The 23,981-nt window shown below is 43.1% G+C and overlaps 1 protein-coding gene across 1 annotated transcript in view; it reads right to left on the bottom strand.

Annotated features, from left to right (window-relative positions):
• Positions 1 to 23,981, bottom strand: part of LOC135512079 (RNA binding protein fox-1 homolog 3-like) — a 798,827-nt gene that overhangs the window by 365,971 nt on the left and 408,875 nt on the right. The window contains exon 4 of the mRNA XM_064933722.1: positions 4,747 to 4,807. Coding sequence (XP_064789794.1) covers positions 4,747 to 4,768 — 22 coding nt within the window. The 5' untranslated portion in view covers positions 4,769 to 4,807. The remainder of the gene's footprint in view (positions 1 to 4,746; positions 4,808 to 23,981) is intronic.

The following is a 23,981-nucleotide window of genomic DNA, read 5'->3' as shown; positions in this document are numbered from 1 at the left end:
TGACATGATGACTCCTTGCTGTTCCCAGTCCACCTGGCCGTGCTGCTGCTCCAGTTTCAACTGTTCTGCCTTATTTTTATTCGACCATGCTGGTCATTTATGAACATTTGAACATCTTGGCCATGTTCTGTTATAATCTCCACCCGGCACAACCGTAAGTGGACTGGCCACCCCACATATGCTCTCTCTAATTCTCTTTCTTTCTCTCTCTCGGAGGACCTGAGCCCTAGGACCATGCCCCAGGACTACCTGACATGATGACTCCTTGCTGTTCCCAGTCCACCTGGCCATGCTGCTGCCCCAGTTTCAACTGTTCTGCCTTATTTTTATTCGACCATGCTGGTCATTTATGAATATTTGAACATCTTGGCCATGTTCTGTTATAATCTCTACCCGGCACAGCCAGAAGAGGACTGGCCACCCCACATAGCCTGGTTCCTAGGTTTCTTCCTAGGTTTTGGCCTTTCTAGGGAGTTTTTCCTAACCACCGTGCTTCTACACCTGCATTGCTTGCTGTTTGTGGTTTTAGGCTGGGTTTCTGTACAGCACTTTGAGATATCAGCTGATGTACGAAGGGCTATATAAATAAATTTGATTTGATTTGATATTTTATACCATCTATTGCATCTCGTCTATGCTGGTCGCTCATGGCCCATCCACATATTTATATGTTCATATTCTTTTTCCATCCCTTTACTTAGATTTGTGTGTATTAGATATATGTTGTGGAATTATGATATTAATTGTTAGATATTGCTACATTGTCGGAAATAGAAGCCCAAGCATTTTGCTACACTCACAATAACATCTGCTAACCATGTATATGTGACCAATAAAATGTCACTTGATTTGATTTGACACTGTGTTTTGGTGATGTCCAGTGCATCTAATTAGCATTTAACACTCACAAGAATCCCATAACAATTACAGAGAAAAGGCTGGAGAGAGAGAGAGGGAAATGGAGGAGAGTGTGATGAGCATGAAAGAGGGATGAAGTGTGAAAGAGTAGTGGGGATGCTTTTAGCCTCTCCGGCAGAGGAGTAATGACCTATTACAGAGCCAATTGTAGACAGTGTATTGCAGAGTTGGCATTGCACACACAAATTGGTAATATTTCCATGCCGGGGGCCTAAACACAGCATTATATTAGAAGATTCCAGCACTCTGGACCTTGAATAAGCACCACTCTACAACCATATAAATGCTTATTATAGAGCTTGATGCAATGGTGTGCTTGTTGCAATTGATATACAGTATTTTGCTTGATAGTGAACTCTGTGATTCCAGGCGTTTGTATTTCTCTGATTGTCCTTCAGATTGTTCTAACAATTGACAAGCCTACATAATGCATTCCATATGGCACCATAGTCCCTATATAGTGCACTACTAACGAAGGTTAGGGTTAGGTTTAGGCATTAACTCCCAAATCTTAAGCTTAGGCATTAAACTAGTGGCCGGTTTCCACATTATCTCCCGACGTCCTCAGACATGGATGGACGTCGAATACTGACTTGTACCACGGGTGACCTGGCTGGGTACACACACTTTGCATGCCATCCCTTCATCGAGGCCATTGCAATACGAGCAGCAGATGCCATTCTGCTTAGACATCCTCTGTTTGTCGCTCTCTCCGTGCTTCAAAGAACTCCCAACTCTTTCCAACAAGATCCACTTTGAAAAACACAACTTTGTAATTAGAGTGGTGTCAGTGCGATTGTGATGTTGGCCGTTGATTTGGCCTGGGGGGGCCGTTGAATAGCACTGATACTGCCTCAATCAGGAACTGGCTTAATTGGAATTAGAGAGAGAGGGGAGCAGTTGAGGAGATCTGTGATGTAGGAGAATGCGGGAGAAATCTGTAGATAGTGTGGTGTGTGTGTGTGTGTGTGTGTGTGTGTGTGTGTGTGTGTGTGTGTGTGTGTGTGTGTGTGTGTGTGTGTGTGTGTGTGTGTGTGTGTGTGTGTGTGTGTGTGTGTGTGTGGAGGGGGGGGGGGGGGTGTGATGGGGTAGAATGGAGTCAAATCACTGCAACAGGAACAGACCACGTCACCGTGTCACTGGCATCAATCAATAAAGACTTGGAGGAATGAGCTGATAGGAGAGGGGGTCTGAAATGTCTCTTGAATATATAGTATGTTCAGATGTAATCAGATACTCTCAGACACCAAAATACCCCACAGCTGGAAAAATTAAATTAAATAACCTCTACTCTCTTTATAGATACCATTGTGTTTTTTATGAAAGATTTACAAGAAGGACCTACCTAACTATATAATGTGGCAGCCTATGAGAATATTGGAAGCATGCCTTATTGGAGGCATGCGTTTAAGATAGCTCTTTTTGGGCACCCGTTGGAGTAAATGTCATTCCAGTTCATCATATTAAGTTTGTACACTAGAACTGTCACATTTCTTCCAATGTTTATGCATATTACGTATTCAAATATAATATTAATAACATTGCTTTATTTAACTAGGCAAGTCAGTAAAGAACACATTTTTATTTACAATGATGGCCTAGGAACAGTGGGTTAACTGCCTTGTTCAGGGACAGAACAACAGATTTTTACCTTGTCAGCTTGGGGATTCAGTCCAGCAACCTTTCGGTTACTGACCCAACGCTCTAACCACTAGACTACCTGCCACCCCAATATATATAGTAATAAAGTGTTAACTATTCAAACTTTGGGATTTGCTTAGAGATTAGTTTATTAGTCACATGCACAGTGTCACAGGTGTAATTTCAGGGTACAGTGACATTCTTAAGCTCCCAGCTCCAGGGTTCCTCAAGTCACCACTAATTCAAGAGTACTGAAGGGAAACAACACTGTGTAGGAACTTCCACCGGTAGAAATGGGTTGTGATTGATCTGTTGTCGCGGCGATTAGATTGCCATTGACAGGTGACTAGAAGGGGCCCCTGGGGGACTGACAGGTCGCTCCTGAGGAACAATCACCTGCACTTTTATTCAACTGCATGCAATTGGAAACACAATGACACACACACACACACACACACACACACACACACACACACACACACACACACACACACACACACACACACACACACACACACACACACACACAATCTGTTTTCCCGGGCCAAAATGTGCCATGTGAAAGCCTATTATTATATGACAAAAGGAAAGAATGAATGAGCATCTTACAAAGACCTTACATTTCCGATGTCAGCAAAGTAAATACCAAGTCAGTGAATCAAGTGTTTCCCCACAGGCTCGTAGGGCAAAGCACTGCTAACAGGCGACAGAGAGATGTGACTAATCTCCCACTCAACGTGACCAATAGCCAAAATGTCAGTGTAAATCAAAAATAGTTCCACATGCCCAGGATGACCCCAGGGCTCTCTACTGTACGGCTCTCTACCAACCCTCCATCTCTCTCTCCCTCCTCTTCCTATCTCCCTTTCCCTCCTTTCTTCAATCTCTAGCTTCTCTCTCCCTCTCAGCTATGGCTCCTTATCAAACCATATGTCATAGTTTCACTTAGAAATTCAAAGTTTTATGGGTGAACATCTATTTTTGCTGCATTCATTCTGCATGGTTACAGGGTTAATTACAGAGAAAAATAAAACTCAAAGCGTTAAGTTTAGGTATTAATTAAGGTTATGGCTATGATTTGGTATTCTCACGCCTTGCTAGCACATTGTAAACTACCATGGAGCAGTGGTCAGAGCAGCTTTGACCTGAGTAGCGCACTTTGCCGCCAACCATCATAACTTTGTGCCAGTGCTGGGCCACAGGAAGGCATATATCGACGTCCCCTGGACCTTTTCAAATATCCAAAATTGAAGTCTAGTGATCAGCCTGCCCTACCAACCCTCACCCACAGAGCCATCTCAATATCTCTCGCTCCCTCTCTCCTTGTACCAACCCTCACCCTCCTCCACAATCTCCTCTCCCATATCAGCTTCTCTCTCTCCTCTCCTCCCCCTCCTTCTTCTTTTCCCAAACACAGAGGAGCTGCAAGCCGGCCTAAAGTATGAAGAAAAATGCCAGGTGGCTATTTGTAAATAATCTGCAATTAATGTGCGTTATTAATAATAGATGACCTGGTTGTTACTGTAGAGATTTATACAGATGGTGGTGAAGGGATCTTCTAGTCCTCTTTTTCAATTAAGCATGGTCAGAGAGATAGAGAGAGAGAGAGAAAAGACAGAGAGGAGAGCAAGAGAGAGAGAGATGAGAGTGAGATAGAGTGAAAGAGAGAGAGAGACAGAGAGAGAGAGAGACAGAGAGAGAGAGAGGGAGAGGGAGAGAGAGTGAAAGAGAGAGAGGGAGAGAGAGAGAGAGAGAGACAGAGAGAGAGAGGGAGAGGTATGTCGCTCGGCAGGCTGAATTAAAGAGGCTTTTTGTAGCATTTAATAGCCATTCATTGGCGGACTGCTGACACAGTGTGAGAGCGGCGCTCGGCTCAGCTAGCCCAGGATTTATAGCTGGCTCTAATGGGCATGCCCAGAACCAAAGGACTGCAGTCAGCACATTACCTCTCTCTGCCGCTCCCACTCAACCACACACACAGGGAGGAGCACACACACACAGGGAGGAGCACACACACACAGGGAGGAGCACACACACACAGGGAGGTGCAAACACACACAAGATTTCAAGTGCGGATGCAGGCACACGCGCACACACACACACACCTGTGAGGACATACACTTGTGCACACACCCACACGCACTCACACACACACACACCCACACACACACACACACACACACTGACCTGCCCAGCTTGGGTTATCCATACAGCTGACAGTGGCGAGTGAGGGGACTTCTGTGCTGCCCTGAAGGAGACACAAACATTACAACAACGTTAGTACAAACATCACAACAGTGCTAGTACAATAATCCCTGAAAGGCAAACCAACTTGATAAAAACATGACTTTGATAGTCATCCTCATCATCATCGTTAATTCTATGTGAAGAATGATGATTGGCAAAGTTTATGTCTTGTACTTAAAGAAATAGTGATATTGCCAACTACAACCTCTACACTCTTAGAAAAAAGGGTTCCAAAAGGGTTCTTTGCAGAGGGTCAGGGTTCTACAAGAACTGTTTTGATCAGAGTAACCCTTTTTGGAAGAAAATGGTTCCTTGTAAGGCAAATGGTTCTCCCTAGAACCTTTAACATACTGATAACCGTTTTTGGAGGAAATGGTTCTTTGAGGATTCTTTGGAAGGTATGAAGGATTCTTTGGGAGGCAAGAAGGGTTCTACATAGAACCATATATAATATTTCCCAGCATGCTCTATCACAATGAGATTTTCAGAATGGTTTATTTTACTGTAATATCTGTGTTTTTGCGTTGCTTGGTTGATAAATGTTATGCTACACAAAGATAAACAACAGTTTTCTAAACAAATCCAATCTGTTAGAATTGAGTTTATTGCACCCGTTACTGAGATGGTTGTTCCAGTTTAGATGAGTGAGGTAGTCTCAATTGTTCTGATTGCAAATTGTGGGAGATTAACATTTTCACTTGTTGGATATCCCAACTCTGGCTCGATTCCAACAGGAATTACATATCACTTGGCAAGCTTGCATAATGTGACTTGCAGTCCTGCTGTGGCCTGTACACCAGGAGATTCATGACACCCCTGTGTTAGGGTATAAGTTGACCCTGTATTGTCTTAAATCATTACATTTCAAAGGCTAGTAAGGCTGGTGGAACTGTTAATCAACGGTTCTAGGAAGAACTCAAAGATAAAAGGGTTGTTGGTAGAACCCTTTGTAGATGGTTCTAGGAAGAACTGTTAGATATTATAATGGTTCTTGATGAAACCCTTTTTAGAGGGTTCCAGACAGAACCGTCCATAAGAGGGTTCTAGGTAGAACCATATACACGGGGTTCTTTGAAGAAACCTACTTAGAGGGTTCTAGATAGGGGAACCCTTTTTGGTTCTGGGTTCTATGAGAACAAACTGAAGAACCCTGTATGGTTCTACTTGGCACCTTTTGTTCTAATAGTGTAGTGGATCATTAAAGTATGAAATATGACAAACTATATCCACTGCAACATCGAACCTTTATTACACACATCTGTATCCTCAAGCCACAGAGAGAGAGAGATGAGTCTACGGGGACAAAACCACGGGAGCCTGGGGGCCCAGAGAAAAGAGAGGGATGAAGAGGGAGTAGAACATACGGAAGGAGAGAGGAGGAGAAATGACAATCTTGCAAGTTTACTTTTGGAACAGCTATGCCATACACAAACCTCCAGTGTGTAATACCATATTAGCTGTAGTGGACCCTAGGGAGTACATGCTGTCTGAGTGAGCAAACATTTCTCAGCTTGGTGCTTTATTATGATAATGAGCATAGTGTAATGGCAGCAAGTGGGGCCTATTCAGATTAAAAATGCATGGAGGCATGGAAGCTAGGGACGTTTCTACTGACAAGGAGAGGAGCGGCAAATCTGATGCATAGATATAACCCTTAAGGAGAGAGGGGGGGGGGTGAGCGATGCAGAGGGAGGGAGAGAGAGAGTAAAGGAGGGGGAAAGAGAGAGTGAGTGAGTAATTAAGTGAATGAGAGGGAGAGGGACAGAGAGGCAGAGGGGAGGGTGAGAGAGAGAGAACGACAGAGAGAAGGAGAGCGGGAGAGCACTTGTTGGAGAGATACTATAGTAGACATGCTCTCTCTCTCTGTCCTAGTATGCCTGTCAGTGTAGGCATGTTACAAGTTGGCATTGACCCAATATGTGGCTGCATTGCCAGGCTGATCACTAGACATAGACAGAGAGTTCAGACTTTTGGTCCCTAGAACCTAGATATAGAGAGCAAGGAGTGCATGGAGTCCACCTGTGGGAAATCCATATTAGCCTTTATAATAGCCTGTCTTTATAATCTCTCACAGTTGATAGTGCACGTCAGAGCAAAAATCAACCCATGATGACGAAGGAATTGTCTGTCGAGGCAAAGATCTGGGGAAGGGTACCAAAACATGTCTGGAGCATTGAAGGTCACCAACGACACAATGGCCTCCATAATTCTTAAATGAAAGAAGTTTTGAACCACCAAGACTCTTCCTGGAGCTGGCCACCTGGCCAAACCGAGCAATTGGGGGAGAAGGGCCTTGTTCAGGGAGGTGACCAAGAACCCGATGGTCATTCTGACAGAGCTCCAGACTTACTCTGTGGATGTCCAAACTTTGACTGGTACTGTATATATAATATAATTTAATAGAATTGATCATCGTTGATTTAGATCTACTGTAGAGACAATTAATGTAGTAAAACAGATGTATACCCGACATTTGCTGTCAATATTGACAGATAAGGCTGATTTTGGGACCTGAGCCAAAGTCATCCCTCATCTGATCAGACACAAAGGAAATTGTTTCCTCAGCATGATGTGTGCAGGTTGGTGGAGGGTTGATGAATGGTTGATCAGGCCACTGGACAGGTAATAATAATCACAGAATGACTACATCAACAGTCACTCTAGAAATTAGTAAATGCTGCTCTAGATGTTCATGGCGAGCAAAGATGATGTCATCGCGTGAGAAATGGAAGTTGAAGCTCCACGGATACATGAGTACAAGAGTGTGTGCGCCAATGCGCGTGTGCGTGTGTGTGTGTGTGTATCCCTAGTCTGTAGGTTTGGCAGGTGACTGGAAGTGAGTCCCAGTTATTCTACATACGATTAATCAAATCAAGTGTAATAACTCCAATCAAATTGTAACAGCCTCCTGTGTACCATCATACCATCACAGCACTGAAAGAGGTGAGAGGGGGAGAGAGAGGAGAAGGAGGGAGAGAGAGGGAGAGAGTGAAGGATGGAGAGAGAGGGTTAGGGGGAGATATCGGGAGTGGAAGGGAGAGATGAGGAGAAGGAGGGAGAGAGGAGAAGGATGGAGAGAGAGGGTTAGGGGGAGAGATAGGGAGTGGAAGGGAGAGAGAGGAGAAGGAGGGAGAGAGGAGAAGGATGGAGAGAGAGGGTTAGGGGGAGATATCGGGAGTGGAAGGGAGAGAGAGGAGAAGGAGGGAGAGAGGAGAATGATGGAGAGAGAGGGTTAGGGGGATAGATAAGGAGTGGAAGGGAGAGGAGGAGGGAGAGAGAGGAGAAGGATGGAGAGAGAGGGAGAGAGGAGAAGGATGGAGAGAGAGGGTTAGGGGGAGAGATAGGGAGTGGAAGGGAGAGAGAGGAGAAGGAGGGAGAGAGGAGAAGGATGGAGAGAGAGGGTTAGGGTGAGAGGTAGGGAGAGGAAGGGAGAGAGAGGAGAAGGAGGGAGAGAGAAGAAGGATGGAGAGAGAGGGTTAGGGGGATAGATAAGGAGTGGAAGGGAGAGGAGGAGGGAGAGAGAGGAGAAGGATGGAGAGAGAGGGAGAGAGGAGAAGGATGGAGAGAGAGGGTTAAAGGGATAGATAGGGAGTGGAAGGGAGAGGAGCAGGGAGAGAAAGGAGAAGGATGGAGAGAGAGGGAGAGAGGAGAAGGATGGAAAGAGGGAGAGAGGAGAAGGATGGAGAGAGAGGGTTAGGGTGAGAGGTAGGGAGTAGAAGGGAGAGAGAGCTTAGGTATGAGAAGAGGCACTATGACCGCACAAAGAGGAAGATCAGAGAGCCTACTGACTCGAACAGATGTAGAAGAAATGGATTCCTCGGGTGTAATCTCTCGTAGACAGACGCACTTGTGGAAAGACACATGTAATATAACCGGTATCATAGCATCTGTCAGCAGACTATGGGATGCAACAACTAACGAGGAACTGGTTTGCATATTTTTTTGTATTTGCACCCTTCAAATATAGGATGGGGAGGGGGCATTTGTCTCTACACTGTAATGAAAAACTGTAATTTATATTGTAATTTTTGGTATTACCAACAGTAACATACTGTTGAAATGTTTTACTGTAAATTATGGAGCATTGTGGGAAAATGTTTGTGGGTGGGGAAGTAATTGAAGTATTTTGAATGGTGCTGTAATTCCATTCCACAGAATTAAGTAGTTTAACATGTTTCTGGAGCTCCAAAAACTGACCACCAATGGGTGGTTTTGACCCCTAATGCAGGAAAACTGATATCCATTTTAACAAATTTCCATCAGCATGTTAAATGTGCAACCCAGAGGGGAAAAAACTCTAGACCATCCTTACTCCTGTCACGCCCTGACCTTAGAGAGCCGTTTTATTTCTCTATTTGGTTAGGTCAGGGTGGGATTTGGGGTGGGCATTCCATGTTGTCTATTTCTTTGTTGTTTTTGCCTTGTGTGGTTCCCAATCAGAGGCAGCTGTCTATCATTGTCTCTGATTGGGGATATATAAGTTGTCATTTTCCGTTTGGGTTTTGTGGGGTGTTGTTTTCCGTTTAGTAAAACAACACCCCACAACTGTTTGCGGTCGTTTTTGTATTCGTTATTTTTGTTTGAGTGATTCTTGACAATAAAGATCATGAACACTTTCCACGCTGTGCTTTGGTCTACTCTTCCTTACGACGACGAGCGTTACAACTCCACACACCAGAGACACGTACAAAGCTCTCCCTCGCCCTCCATTTGGCAAATCTGACCATAGATATATCCTCCTGATTCCTGCTTACAGACAAAAACTAAAGCAGGAAGCACCAGTCAATAAGAAAGTGGTCAGATGAAGCAGATGCTAAACTACAGGTTTGTTTTGCTAGCACAGACTGGAATATGTTCCAGGATTCTTCTGATGGCATTGAGGAGTACACCACATCAGGTGTGGCAGGTCACCTAGTGGTTAGAGCGTTGTACTAGTAACCGAAAGGTTGCAAGATGGAATCCCTGAGCTGACAAGGTAAAAAAGAATCTGTCGTTCTGCACAAGAATAAGGAAGTTAACCCACGGTTCCTAGGCTGTCATTGAAAAAATACTTCTTAACTGACTTGCCTAGTTAAATAAAGGTAAAAAATAAATAGTCACTGGCTTCATCAATAAGTGCATCAATGATGTTGTCCCAACAGTGACTGTATGTACATACCAGAAGCCATGGATTACATGCAACATTGTATTTAACCTTAATTTAACCAGGAAGGGCTCATTGAGATTAAAATATTTTTTCAGGAGCGTTCTGGCCAAGATAGGCAGCACCAAGTCATTACAAAAAATGAGACAGACAGACAACATGAAACTACAAGTAATCTAGTAAAAACCATTGAATTCACAAGAGTATAAAACAGCAAATTAAAAACATTGACAGGTCAGGGAATCAGCCTCAAAATCCTTCATCAGTGATTTAAAAACACCAATCAGGACAAGTTCTTCCAGTTTAAAAGTATTTTGTAAGGGGTTCCAAGACGATGGCGCAGAGTACATAAAAGCCCTTTTACCAAATTCAGTTTGGACATTTGGAACAGTTAGCAGGATAAAGTCCAGCGAACGAAGAGAGTACCCACCACATTTCTGAACAATAAAAATGCACAAATAAAAAGGTGATAAACCCAAAATGGCTTTGTAAATCAAAGTATACCAGTGACTGAGCCTACGAGTGACTAGGGAAGGCCTGCCAACCCTGGTGTACAAAGTGCAGTGGTGCGTAAGTGTTTTGCAGTTTAAAATAAATCTCAAAGTGCCATGGTAAAGAGTGTCAATTGATCTCAAACACTGAGAGGAAGCATTCATATATAAAATATCCCCATAGTCTAGTAAAGGCATAAATGTAGCTGATACTAGCCTCCTTCTGGCTTCAAAAGAAAAACAGGCCTTATTCCTAAAATAAAATCCCAATTTCAGCTTCATTTGTTTTGTAAGTTGTTGAATATGCAATTTAAAAGAGAGGCCGTCATCAATTAAAATTACAAGATATTTATGAGGTTACAACCTCAATCTCCTTGCCCTGACAGGTAGTAATAGGTGAAAGGTTCAGAGGTCTATTTCTTGCACTAGAAAACACCATTAGTTTAGATTCGTCAGTATTGAGGATAAGCTTCAATTGACACAAGGTATGTTGAACAGTATAAAAAGCAGTTTGCATGTTCTAGAAAGCTTTTGTAAGAGAAGGCACAACAGTCAATAACAGTATCATCAGCATAAAATATGAAGTTGTGCATTTTGGATATTTTTGTCTAAATCATTTATATAAATAGTGAATAAGAAAGGACCAAGTACAGAGCCTTGGGGCACACCATTCAAGACAGACAATTTAACAGACATAAGCCCATCAAATTGAGTGCACTGAGTTCTATCAGACAGATAGTTAGCAAACCATGCAACTGCATGGTCCGAAAGACCTACACTCGACAATCTCTGCCTTAGTATAGCATGATCAACTGTATCAAAAGCCTTAGAGAGAGATCAATAAAAAGTGAGACAGTGCTGTTTTTGTCAATGGCTTCAGTGATATCATTTAAAACGTTCATGGCTGCTGTAATTGTGCTATGCTTCTTCCTGAAGCCCGATTGGTACATTGGTAAAATATAGTTAGTAAATAAAAACTCTTTTAGCTGTTCACTTTCAAGGATTTCAAGTATTTTCATCAGGGTTGACAGCTTTGAGATTGACCTATAATTAGAGTTGGATCTTAGAGTTGGTAGGACAAATGCTAATTTCCAGATCTTTGGAATTTCATTACATTACAGGGTTAGATTGAACAGAGATGTGAGTGGTTCAGCTATGAAATCAGCTGTCAGATTTAAAAAGCAGGGATCCAAAAGATCAGGACCTGCAGGCTTTCTCTGATCTAAGGATTTCAGGGCTTTATGTACCACCTGCACTGAGAATGGCAAAAAGCTAAAGGTTTGACCAGCTCTCACTGGTTCATCCACACAGGGTTGTACAGAGACAGACGACACTGAATCAAACAGCCTACCAGATGATACGAAGTGCTCATTGAAATTTCAGCATTTTTGTCATATATAGCAACAGAGTCCTTCAAAACACATGACGGTAATTCATTAATATTACTGTTACCAGACATAGACTTAATAGCCTTCCAAAACTTTCTAGGGTGATTCAGGTTATCAGTGGTAACAGACATAAAATATTCAGACTTGGCCTTCCTGAGAAGAAAAGAACACTTGTTTCGTAACTGCCTAAAAATAAGCCAATCAGCATCAGAACATGATTTCCTTGCTTTAGCCCGGGCTAGATTACAGTCGTGAATAATACAAGACAGCTCAGAAGAAAACTATGGATTATCCCGCCCTTTAACCCTGAACCTGCGGAATGGGGCATGTTTGTTTACTATTTGGAAAAAACCATCATGAAAGAAGTTCTAGGCAGTTTCCACATTAGGGATAAGCTCAATCTTGCTCCAGTCAACATAAAACAAATCATGAAAGAAAGCCTGCTCATTAAAACATTTCAAATTTCATCCACACTGAGCTAAAGGGTAGAGCTGCCGCTTTCAAGGAGTGGGTGTATAACCTGGAAGTTTATAGGATATCCCGCTATGCCCTCCGACGAACCATCAAACAAGCTCGTACTATAACGACTCCAATGCTCGTCGGATGTGGCAGGGTTTGCAAACTACAAAGTGAGGCACAGCCGCGAGCTGACCAGTGACACAAGCCTACCAGATGAGCTATATTACCTCTACTGTATGCTCGCTTCGAGGCAAGCAACACTGAAGCATGCATGAGAGCATCAGCTGTTCCGGACAACTGTGTGATCACGCTCTCCATAGCCAATGTGAGTAAGACCTTTAAACAGCTCAACAATCACATGACCTCAGGGACAGATGGATTACCGGGACGTGTACTCTGAGCATGCGCTGACCAACTCGCAAGTGTCTACACTGACATTTTCAACCTGTCCCAGACTGAGTCTGTAATACCAACATGCGAGAATGTTATTCATTAACGACAGCTCAGCGTTCAACACCATAGTGCCCTCAAAGCTCATCACTAAGCTAAGGACCCTTGTACAAAACACCTGTTACTAAACAACTGGATCCTGGACTTCTCGATGGCCCACCCCCAGGTGGTAAGGGTAGGTAACAACTAATCCTCAACATCCCTTAGGGGTGCGTGCTCAGTCCCCTCCTGTACTCCCTTTTCACTCATGACTGCATGGCCAGGCACGACTCCAACACCATCTTTAAATTTGCAGATGACACAACACCCTGTTCACCAACAACGATGAGACATCCTATAGGGAGGAGGTCAGAAACCTGGCCGTGTGGTGCCTGGACAACAACCTCTCTCTCAATGTGATCAAGACAAAGGAGATTATTGTAGACTACAGGAAAAGTAGGACCGACCATGCCCCCATTCTCATCGATGGTACTGCAGTGGAGCAGGTGAGAACTTCAAGTTCCTTGGTGTCCACATCACCAACATACTTTCATGGTCAAACACACTAAGACAGTTGTGAAGAGGGCACGACAAAGCCTATTCTCCCTCAGGAAACAAATGAAAAGATTTGTCATGGGTCCTCAGATCCTCAAAAGGTTCTACAGCTGCACCATAGAGAGCATCCGTTACAGCCTTATTCTAACAATCTACACACAATGCCCCATAATGACAAAGCAAAAACTGGTTTTGACATGTAAATGTATTAAAAATAAAAAACAGAAATATCACATTTACATAGGTATTCAGGCCCTTTACTCAGTACTTTATTGAAGCACCTTTGGCAGTGATTACAGCCTTGAGTCTTCTTGCTTATGACCCTACAAGCTTGGCACACATGTACAGTATTTGGGGAGTTTTTCCCCATTCTTCTCTGAGATCCTCTCAAGCTCTGTCAGGTTGAATGGGGAGCGTCGCTGCACAGCTATTTTCAGGTCTCTCCAGAGATGTTCGATCGGGTTCAAGTCGGTCTCTGGCTGAGCCACTCAAGGACATTCAGAGACTTGTCTCGAAGACACTCCTGCATTGTCTTGGCTGTGTGCTTAGGGTTATTGTCTTGTTGGAATGTGATCCTTTGCACCAGTCTGAGGTCCTGAGAGCTCTGGAGCAGGTTTTTATTAAGGATCTCTCTGTACTCCTTTCATCTTCCTTCTGATCCTGACTAGTCTTCCAGTCCCTGCTGCTGAAAAACATTCCAACAGCATGATGCTGCCACCACCATGCTTCACTGTAAGGATGGTGTCAGGATTCCTCCAGATGTGAAGCTTGGCATTCAGGCCAAAGAATTCAATCTTGGTTTCAGCAGACCAAAGAATCTTCTTTCTCATGGTCTGAGAGTCTTTAGGTGTCTTTTGACAAACTCCAAGCGCTGTCATGTGCCTTTTACTGAGGAGTGGCTTCCATCTATCCACTCTACCATAAAGGCCTGATTGGTGGAGAGCTGCAGAGATAGCTGTCCTTCTGGAAGGTTCTCCCATCTCAACAGAGGAACTCTAGAGCTCTGTCAGAGTGACCATCGGGTTCTTGGTCACCTCCCTGACAAAGGCCCTTTCCCCCGATTTCTCAGTTTTGCCGGGCGGCCAGCTCTAGGAAGACTCTTGTTGGTTCCAAACATCTTCAATTTAAGAAGAGACCTTTATATAAACAGATGTGTGCCTTTTCCAAATAATGTCCAATCAATTGAATTTACCACATGTGGACTTCAATCAAGTTGTATAAACATCTCAAGGATGATCAATGGAAACAGGATGCACCTGAGCTCAAGTTCTAGTCGCATAGCAAAGGGTCTGAATAGTTATGTAAATATGATATTTCTGTTTTACATTTTTAATAAATTAGCAGAAAAATCTAAAACCTGTTTTTGCTTTGTCTTCATGGGCTATTTTGTGTAGAAAGCTGAGGATTATTCAATTGTAAATCCATTTTAGAATAAGGCTCTAACATAACAAAATGTGGAAAAAGTCAAGGGGTCTGAATACTTTCCGAATGCACTGTGTATATACCTTTGTTCCACAATATGTATAATCTCTGTGGTGCAACGGTTAATCTACAATTACAGGTTTGCGCCTTACATCTTGCTTTCCTTTGAATCCCTTTTTTTTGCTGTCAAAAACTGTGAATCTATGGCATCATTTCGGAGCTTATAGTATACAAAATAAAACAATGTGTTTGACGAATGGTGTGGTGTCACATATAACAATTTAAAAAATAATAACATGCCTTCATTAGGATTCAACCCGCACATTCAATGTCATATGTGAGAGTTCTATGGTCACCAACTATACCTGCTGAGTTTCAGTTCAAGTGATAATACATGAAAAAATCCTAACTACATTGTTGGCCTAAGTACGAAGTCTGTCTTTGAAATTAACTTGAAAATGAAGAAAGAACCAGAATCACAGCTAAATCAGTGTGATTCCGCTACAAACGAAGCTTTGGACATCATTGATCACATCATGTTTTCTTCAGTTGCACATTCAAAACCGCATCGGAGCTCCAGTATCAATCGTCCCATCATTACTTTTAACGGTAGAGCATTTTGCCATGTCCTTTTCGTCTGTTTTGCGCTGTAGTCGCTACCAGTTTGGAAGCCTTTGTTAAGGACTCCAGAAGTGCAAGTGATATAAAACACCAAATATTCAATAATTCTGTGGCGGGCCGGGCGCAGTGCACACTGACACAGTTGCCAGGTGTACGATGTTTCCACCGACAAATTGGTGCGGCTGGCTTCCACATTGAATGCAATGTATTGACTTAGGCGACAACGGATCTTCTCTTTTTTCCTTGTGCTATTTTCCTAACTCCCGTTCCAGGACAGGAAGAAGGGAGTGAGGGAGCTATGGAGTGAGGAGGGAGGGATGGAAGGAGGGAGGGATGGCACAAGTTATGAGGGAGGGAGAGGAATAATGGCATGGTGCGGACTGTTGTCCCTGCCACCTTCACTAAACCACATGTAGCAAATGTTAATGAGAGATCCCAAATGCCAGCGCACAGACCCACTAATGCATAACACTAGATGATACACAGTCTGAGGCTGGGCTGGGACAGGGTAGAGAGAGAAGAAGGATAGAGAGTTGAAAACGGAAGGATAAATTATATGGCCCCCGGGATAAAATTGGAGCAGTGAGAAGGAGGAAGAGAAAGAGTAGGAGAGGGAGAGAGAGAGAGAGAGAGAGAGAGAGTGAGAGAAAGAGTGAGAGGGAAGGAAAGACGGAGAGAGAGAGACGGGGAGAGAGAGAGAGAGAAAGAGAGAAGGTAGAAATGTGGAAAGGAAGGAAGGAAGCGCTCTAATAAAAGTGCTGCTCTAACAAAAGCAGATGGAATAATGGAGGAAGATCGCTGATGGGAAGAAAGTAAAAATGAAAAGCAAACTAACATTAAAACTTCCAAAATAAAATGCACCGGTAAAATAAAGTAAAAAGCATTGGCAAACACACAGACACACACACACACACACACACACACACACACACACACACACACACACACACACACACACACACACACACACACACACACACACACACACACACACACACACACACACACACACACACACACACACACACACACACACACACACACAAACCCAAAGCATGAATAGTTACAAACAACAGCATTGTTTATTTGTGTTGATTTAAGAAAATATGAGAAGCAGTAAAATGTAACAAGGATGTAAAGCTGTAAAAATCTATCATCCATCTGGAAGCGTGCGTGTGTGGGGGGGTGTTATTTCCGTGGACAGGAAGTCATTATTTGTCCCAGTGTGTCTTTGTTTTGTAGTGAATTTGAGGAGCAAGCGTTGCAGGTTTATGACGGGGAGATGAGAACTTCACTGACTGAGAAGGGAGGATGGGTTGGGACGTGTGGAGGAATATTCTGTAATGAATTTAGAGAAGGTGGTGAGTGGGTTGGCCTTGCTACAGTCGGCTGTAACTGTCTTCTAACACAGGACTGTTAAAGGCCCAGTGAACTACTTTTGTTATTTTTTTTATTCCAATTTTTCAGAGGGTGCTGCAGCTATGAACATACTGTGCATCCACGTGTGTCTGTACACTCACAAACACACACACACTTCCCTCAGTGCTGACTCCTATCCCCACTTCACTTATGTAGTGGGCTGAATTAGGGTCACACAGTGTTTCTTGGTAGTCTTAAACAAATCTATTTTGAAACAAAAGTATGGTTATGGGCCTAATCATGGAACTGATGACAATCAGTCATTGTGAACCATGCACCAGGCTCCAGGTTTACAAAGAAGAAGACACGTGTACCATGCCAGATATAGAGTTGAAATGTATAACATTTTGAGTTTGCATTATAATATTACACTTTATACACAGCTGTGTAACCCATGAGGCAGCGCACAATTGGCCCAGCATCGTCTGGGTTAGGAGAGGGTTTGGAAGGCTGAGATTTCTTGTCCCATCTCGCTTTAGCGACTCCTGTGGCGGACCGGGCGCATGTACGCTGACACGGTCGCCAGGTGAATGGTGTTTCCTCTGACACATTGGTGCGGCTGGCTTCCGGGTTAAGCAGGCATTGTGTCAAGAAGCAGTGCGGCTTGCCTGGGTTGTTTCGAGGGATGCACGGCTCTCGACCTTTGCCTCTCCCGAGTCCGTACGGGAGTTGCAGCGACGGGACAATTGGATACCATGAAATTGGGGAGGAAAAGTGAATAAAAAAATTGAATTTCTTCTTCTTATTATTATTTTTATGACTCGCAGGCGGATTGAAGTGCCCGGGGGGCCGGATATGGCCCATGGGCCGTACCTTTACCCCCCTTGCCCTAGTTGCTGGTTTTGAAGATATTTGCCGACATCCTCCGGACATGGACAGAGGTCCAATTTTGAAGTCAATCTTGAGTGATTTCACTGCCTCTCCTCTTCTCTCTTCTCCTCACCTCTCCTCTTCCACCCTCTCTCCTCCCCTCTACCACCCTTTCTTCTCTCCTCTCCTCCCCTCTTCTACCCTCTCTCCTCCCCTCTACCACCCTTTCTTCTCTCCTCTCCTCCCCTCTTCCACCCTCTCTCCTCCCCTCTCTCCTCTCCTCCCCTCTACCACCCTCTCTCCTCCCCTCTACCACCCTCTCTCCTCCCCACTACCACCCTCTCTCCTCTCCTCCCCTCTACCACTCTCTCTCCTCTCCTCCCCTCTACCACTCTCTCTCCTCTCCTCCCCTCTACCACTCTCTCTCCTCTCCTCCCCTCTACCACCCTCTCTCCTCCCCTCTACCACCCTCTCTCCTCCCCTCTACCACCCTCTCTCCTCCCCTATACCACTCTCTCTCCTCTCCTCTCCTCTACCACCCTCTCTCCTCCCCTCTCTTCTGTACTAGTACTTATAGCTGAGAGAGGGAGGTGGCCGCTTTCTCAGAAAACAGCTCTCATTTACTGCTACTTCACGACTCACAAACTTCACTTTCTGAAGACATGCAGAAAAGCCATTCCAATATTCCATGGCATGTAATATTCTGATTCAACTTCCCATAAAATGTTAATGATTTTCATATACTGTACTATATGGTAATATGGATGAGTGTATGTTATGTGCTCTTTATGTCTTGGCCAAGGAACACCCTAAATTAGCAGTATGTGTGTGTGTGTGTGTGTGTGTGTGTGTGTGTGTGTGTGCTTGTACATCTGTGTCGGTGTGTGTGTGTGTGTGTGTGCGCTTGTGCTTGTACATCTGTGTCGGTGTGTGTGTGTGCTTGTACATCTGTGTCTGTGTGTGTGTGTGTGTGTGCGCGTGTGCTTGTACATCTGTGTCTGTGTGTGTGTGTGTGTGTGCTTGTACATCTGTGTCTGTGTGTGTGTGTGTGCTTGTACATCTGTGTCGGTGTGTGTGTGTGTGCGCGTGTGCTTGTACATCTGTGTCTGTGTGTGTGCGTGTGTTGGAGAGAACAGTTCTAGGGCCCCTCAAACCCATCTCCATACGTTCCCTGGGGATGCATAGGTGGAAACATGTAAATGAACCATGAATAAATGAAATGGATGAAGCGTCGTTTGTACACAGCAAATTCTCCAGTCTTAAAAAAATAAATGAACACTGAATGAACACTTTTTCTTAGACAAGAAACATCATAATATTAGTCAAATGAATTCCAAATTCTAAAAGTAATTGGAAAGGTAGATACAAAATATTTGTGATATTGTGGTTACAACAGAAAATGTAAACAAGATGGTGTGTTTTTATTTAGAGTAGTGAAGGACAGCTGGTGGCATTTTGAAAAGGTGTGAACATCTCCCCTACCTGCAATGTATTCGATGCTTAAGTATTCTGAAGTGTTACATTTCTACATTTCAAAACAGCAATATAGTATTTCTTCATCAACATCTTTATGCTTTCGTAAATAAAATAACTAGAAACAGTTACCATTCAAAAACGAGCTGTTTATTACAAAAAGACATTGCTACTAAAGAGAACAGACGAAATGGACATGGAAAGAGGCTGGCTTGATGAAAATGATGGTGCTACTTGTTCCAGGGTTAGGACCACCAAGAGAGGACTTGAAAATGAGCCTGAGCTGAGAGGATGACCAAAACTATACTTATTTTGGTTTCAGTGCATTTTCTTTAAAAAATGTATACAGCCTATCAATGTGTAGGCATACTGTGTAATACAATTGATAATTAAATAAAGGTTTAATGAAAATAAAAACAATTATTGTGTACTAAAAACATTAATGTGTTTTTTCAGAGCATACAACAATGCCGACAACCATCCGTGGAGATCAGTGGACAATGGGCTGGACAAGGGGCCGCACCGAAAAAACACATGGTTGCCAAGAAAGTTGTTAGTTTTGCTAGATTCTTAACATGGGTACGCAGCATTTGTGTGGTAATTCTTAATTGATCTACCGTTTCCATCATAGGCCACTGTAATCGATGGGGGCTCAGGGCAGTACCATTCTGCTCATCTGATGAAGGTGTACATGGATCAGATTCAAACTTTGTAGACCGAGATCATTGACGTCATTGACGGCAGACCAGCAGAAAGAGAAACATTAATGGAGGGCAGAGATACGGGCGACAGCTGATGCATTTGTCCAGAGCCAGGCGGTATTGGAGGAGAGTCAGGCGGAGAATGATGTGTTGAAGAGGGGGAGGAACGGGATGGAGTCACAGTCCATGCCAGGCACACCCGTGAGCTCTAGAACTCCATCTCTGACAGTCAACATACCAGCATTTCACTGTAAGGTCTACAACTGTTCTATTCGGCACACGCAACTAATAAAATTTGAATACCAACTGGGATGTATCCCGAGGCAAATGTGGCTTACCAGTGAACCTCCGTGTGTTCATCATTAATACTGTGTCTCAGTTTCTGCCCATGACTGATGCAACCTGAAAAAGCATTATAGACAGAGTTAATGAGTACTTGAGGTCACAGAGAAAGTCTGGACATGTCCTGCTATCCCTTATGTGTCACGCCCTGGCCACAGAGAGGCTTTTATTCTCTATTTTTGTTTGGCCATGGTGTGACTAGGGTGGGCATTCTAGTTTCTTTATTTCTTTGTTTTCTGTTTCTATGTTTTGGCCGGGTATGGTTCTCAATCAGGGACAGCTGTCTATCGTTGTCTCTGATTGGGAATCATACTTAGGCAGCCTGATTTTCCACCTTGGTTGTGGGTAGTTGACTTTGTTAGTGGCCTGTATAGCCCTAGCCTAGCCCTAGCCCTAGCCTAGCCTAGCCTAGCCTAGCCCTAGCCTGTATAGCCCTAGTAAGATTCATGTTCATTTTTGGTGTTTCTTGTTTTGTTGGCGACATTCTTAATAAAGGAAAATGTATGCTCACCACGCTGCACCTTGGTCCGGTAATTTCTCTGACATTATGTAAGGAATTGGGCACTTTCCCATGTTTACTACAGTATGTACTGTAAGCTATGTTTACTTGTCAGACTGCATCGTAGACTAATAAACAAATGCAAGTGGCTTATATCTTCAAAATGCATTCAATGCTTTATTATCCAAATGTAAAGGCACAAACTGCACAGTACTGTATTTATTCACTAGCATCTTTATGCTTTTGTAAATAAAATAATGATAAAATACTCTTTCAAACACACACGGTCACGTTGTACAGCGCCATTATGGCTATTAGCAGGGCTATATTTTGGCCCTTATTGGCGGCGCACAATTAGCCCAGTGTTTCTCTCCCTAAAAACAGAAATAAATGTTTTGACCTTTACAAATATTATTTTGGCCTTTATTCAAATTACAATCGCTCTCTTTCGTTTCTTTGACAATATAGTGGGACCTACATAAAGCTGAGTGACTCACTTGTTCATGGCTTTGGATCAAAATAAATAAGTACCAACATTCTTTCTGATAGTCTTTAATACATAAATGTTTTGGTTATCCTGACCTGGACACCATGTACTATTACAATAGCACATTATGGGCTATTAGCAGGACAATATACTCTTACTGTGCTGCCAGTAATTTACTGAAAAGAAATACTGCATTTTCTTAACAGTGCATGTCCAAAGATAAGCAGCTGTACCATCGCACTGCCTTCAATATTATGGAATGAAGATGTAATACATTTGGCAGAATATGTAACAATATTTGTGTGGATGAATATTGCTACCTTGCTGGCAATGCCCTCCAACATGATGGGGTGATGCATACGCAACATGTTTTCCATCCTCTCCATCCTCACCTACAAGTAGGCTGTATGATCCTGTTTGTGCTGGAATCCAGAGAAGTGACATGATACATCCCTAGTTGATATTGGCAGCTAACATGAGTGACATTGCACTCCAAATGCAGCTGTAGCCTATCTTGTGTTTTGAAAATGAATCATAGTTTCTGGCTGTAATGACAGGCTACGTTTACTCAGCGACAGTGCGCGAATGTTCGCATGTGGACACTTGGCAACAAATGGAGTTGGTTGAATTTAGTCGTGGTAGACTACAGTATTTCTTACAATCTTCTATTTTGACTGGAATTGTGTTGGTCATTGTTAATAAGTGCAGCATTCTGATTCAAATAGTTTAACAACTAATACTTTACTCAGATTGTGCCGCTTTCCTCTCTTTTTGTAAGACAAATGATTGCTCAACCAGTCTGTAACTGTGGTTGTGGGATTTTTTGTTGTTGGAGGGGGGTGCCCTTTTTTCTTGACCACATGCCCCCCAAAAGGGATCTGCACGGACCTATATAGAATCATTTGTTTTTAGTCTGTACTGTACATGAATGGAGGAGGCAGGGTTGCAATTGAAAGAAGCGATGAGACAGAAAGAGAGTAGGTGTGTGTATGTGTACGTGGGTGTGCCTGTGCGAGTGTGTGTGTGTGTGTGTGTGTGTGTGTGTGTGTGTGTGTGTGTGTGTGTGTGTGTGTGTGTGTGTGTGTGTGTGTGTGTGTGATGGATGTGTAGGCATCAGCAAAGATTAACCTCTGGAATAATGCAGAGAGCAGATGTGGCTGCTGTAAACACCTGGATTGGAAAAAGGAGTGGCGGGATGGAGGAAGAATAGATGAGGTAGAGAGAAAAGAGTGTAATATGATAATGTAATGAGTCCCACAGGGTGATGGGATGGAACAGGTTGAGTGAGTAAGTGTCTGTTTGTATGGGTGTGTGTGTGTGTGTGTGTGTGCATGTGCACGTGTGTGTGTATGTGTGTATAGCCTACATTGTGTGTGAGGGTGTCAATGTGTGTGTGGGAGTCTGTGTGAATGTATCCAATACAGCTCAGTAGAGTATGTGTTTGCACGTATGTGCGCAAATATGTATTTTATGTGTGTTTTCGACTATATAATACTTGGTATGTATCTAATCTGCTGGGCTAGTGATGCCTGCATCCTTCTGAGCTGAACTCTATTTCACGGGCTAGTAAGAGTAGCAACGGTCATCAAAATTGTTAAAAGGTTTTAAAAACAATTTTTAAAAATGCAGCAGTTGGACAATGGATGACAATACTCAAAACTCTGATTAAAAAATAAATAAAAAATCCATCAGGTATTAAATGAGTTATAGCACATGAAACATTTCACTGGCAAGGACAATAATCAATGATTTCAGCGATTTTGGTGGGTATTCAGTTATTTAATTTATCGTAAAAATTCACGGTTTTCTTTTTCATAGAATGCACTCATATGTCGATTCTATGAATATATTAAAATAAAGGTGTGGAACAGGGCTAGAACCAGAAGACCATCCTCTGTTTCCTATCAACAATCACCTGGGCTGTCTAGACTGCCTCATTAACTACTGTTGTTGTCACGTTCTGTTGCATAATCCAACAAGTGTGTTAATAGCATTATACCCACAGATTACAAAACCAACATGGCTGGCTCTAGATTACATCTATCTATACATACTTTATATTGTTTGTAAGATCAGACAAAATATCACTATAATCCGAAATTGGTTCAGGTTTTCAGCGCAGCTCATCCGTAAACATTTCAATCCCAACTTTTTTTACTTCTCTTTCCTATGGTGTAGGTGTCGAGATGATGTGTTAAATCCCAGACATAGCTTTACCTTTCTTATAGACGCAACAGAAAGACAATGTAGAACATAATAAAAGGCTCTCTATCCACCAGATGTGTACCAAACTCACTAAAAGTTGCAGTAACAAAGCCTCTCTTGAAAAACCCAAACCTTGATTTGTGATTTTTCTGATTTGGTCCAGAAAATATAAAAAACCATCGGCCTATATCGAATCTTCCATTCCTCTCAAAGATTTTAGAAAAAGCTGTTGTGCAGCAACTCACTGCCTTCCTGAAGACAAACAATGTATACGAAATGCTTCAGTCTGAGACTGCTCTTGTGAAGGTGGTAAATGACCTTTAATTGGCATCAGACCGAGGCTCTGCATCTGTCCTCGTGCTTCGAGACATTAGTGCTGCTTTTGATACCATCGATCACCACATTCTTTTGGAGAGATTGGAAACCCAAATTGATCTACATGGCCAAGTGCTGGCCTGGTTTAGATCTTATCTGTCACAAAGATATCAGTTTGCCTCTGTGAATGGTTTGTCCTCTGACAAATCAACTGTGCATTTCAGTGTTCCTCAAGGTTCCGTTTTAGGACCACTATTGTTTTCACTATATATTTGACCTCTTGGGGATGTCATTCGAAAACATAATGTTAACTTTCACTGCTATGCGGATGACACACAGCTGTACATTTCAATGAAACATGGTGAAGCCCCAAAATTGCCCTCGCTGGAAGCCTGTGTTTCAGACATAAGGAAGTG

This window comes from Oncorhynchus masou, chromosome 24 (assembly GCF_036934945.1).
Source record: "Oncorhynchus masou masou isolate Uvic2021 chromosome 24, UVic_Omas_1.1, whole genome shotgun sequence".
Classification (NCBI taxonomy): Eukaryota; Metazoa; Chordata; class Actinopteri; order Salmoniformes; family Salmonidae; genus Oncorhynchus; species Oncorhynchus masou.
This window is presented reverse-complemented; position numbering and strand designations above follow the sequence as displayed.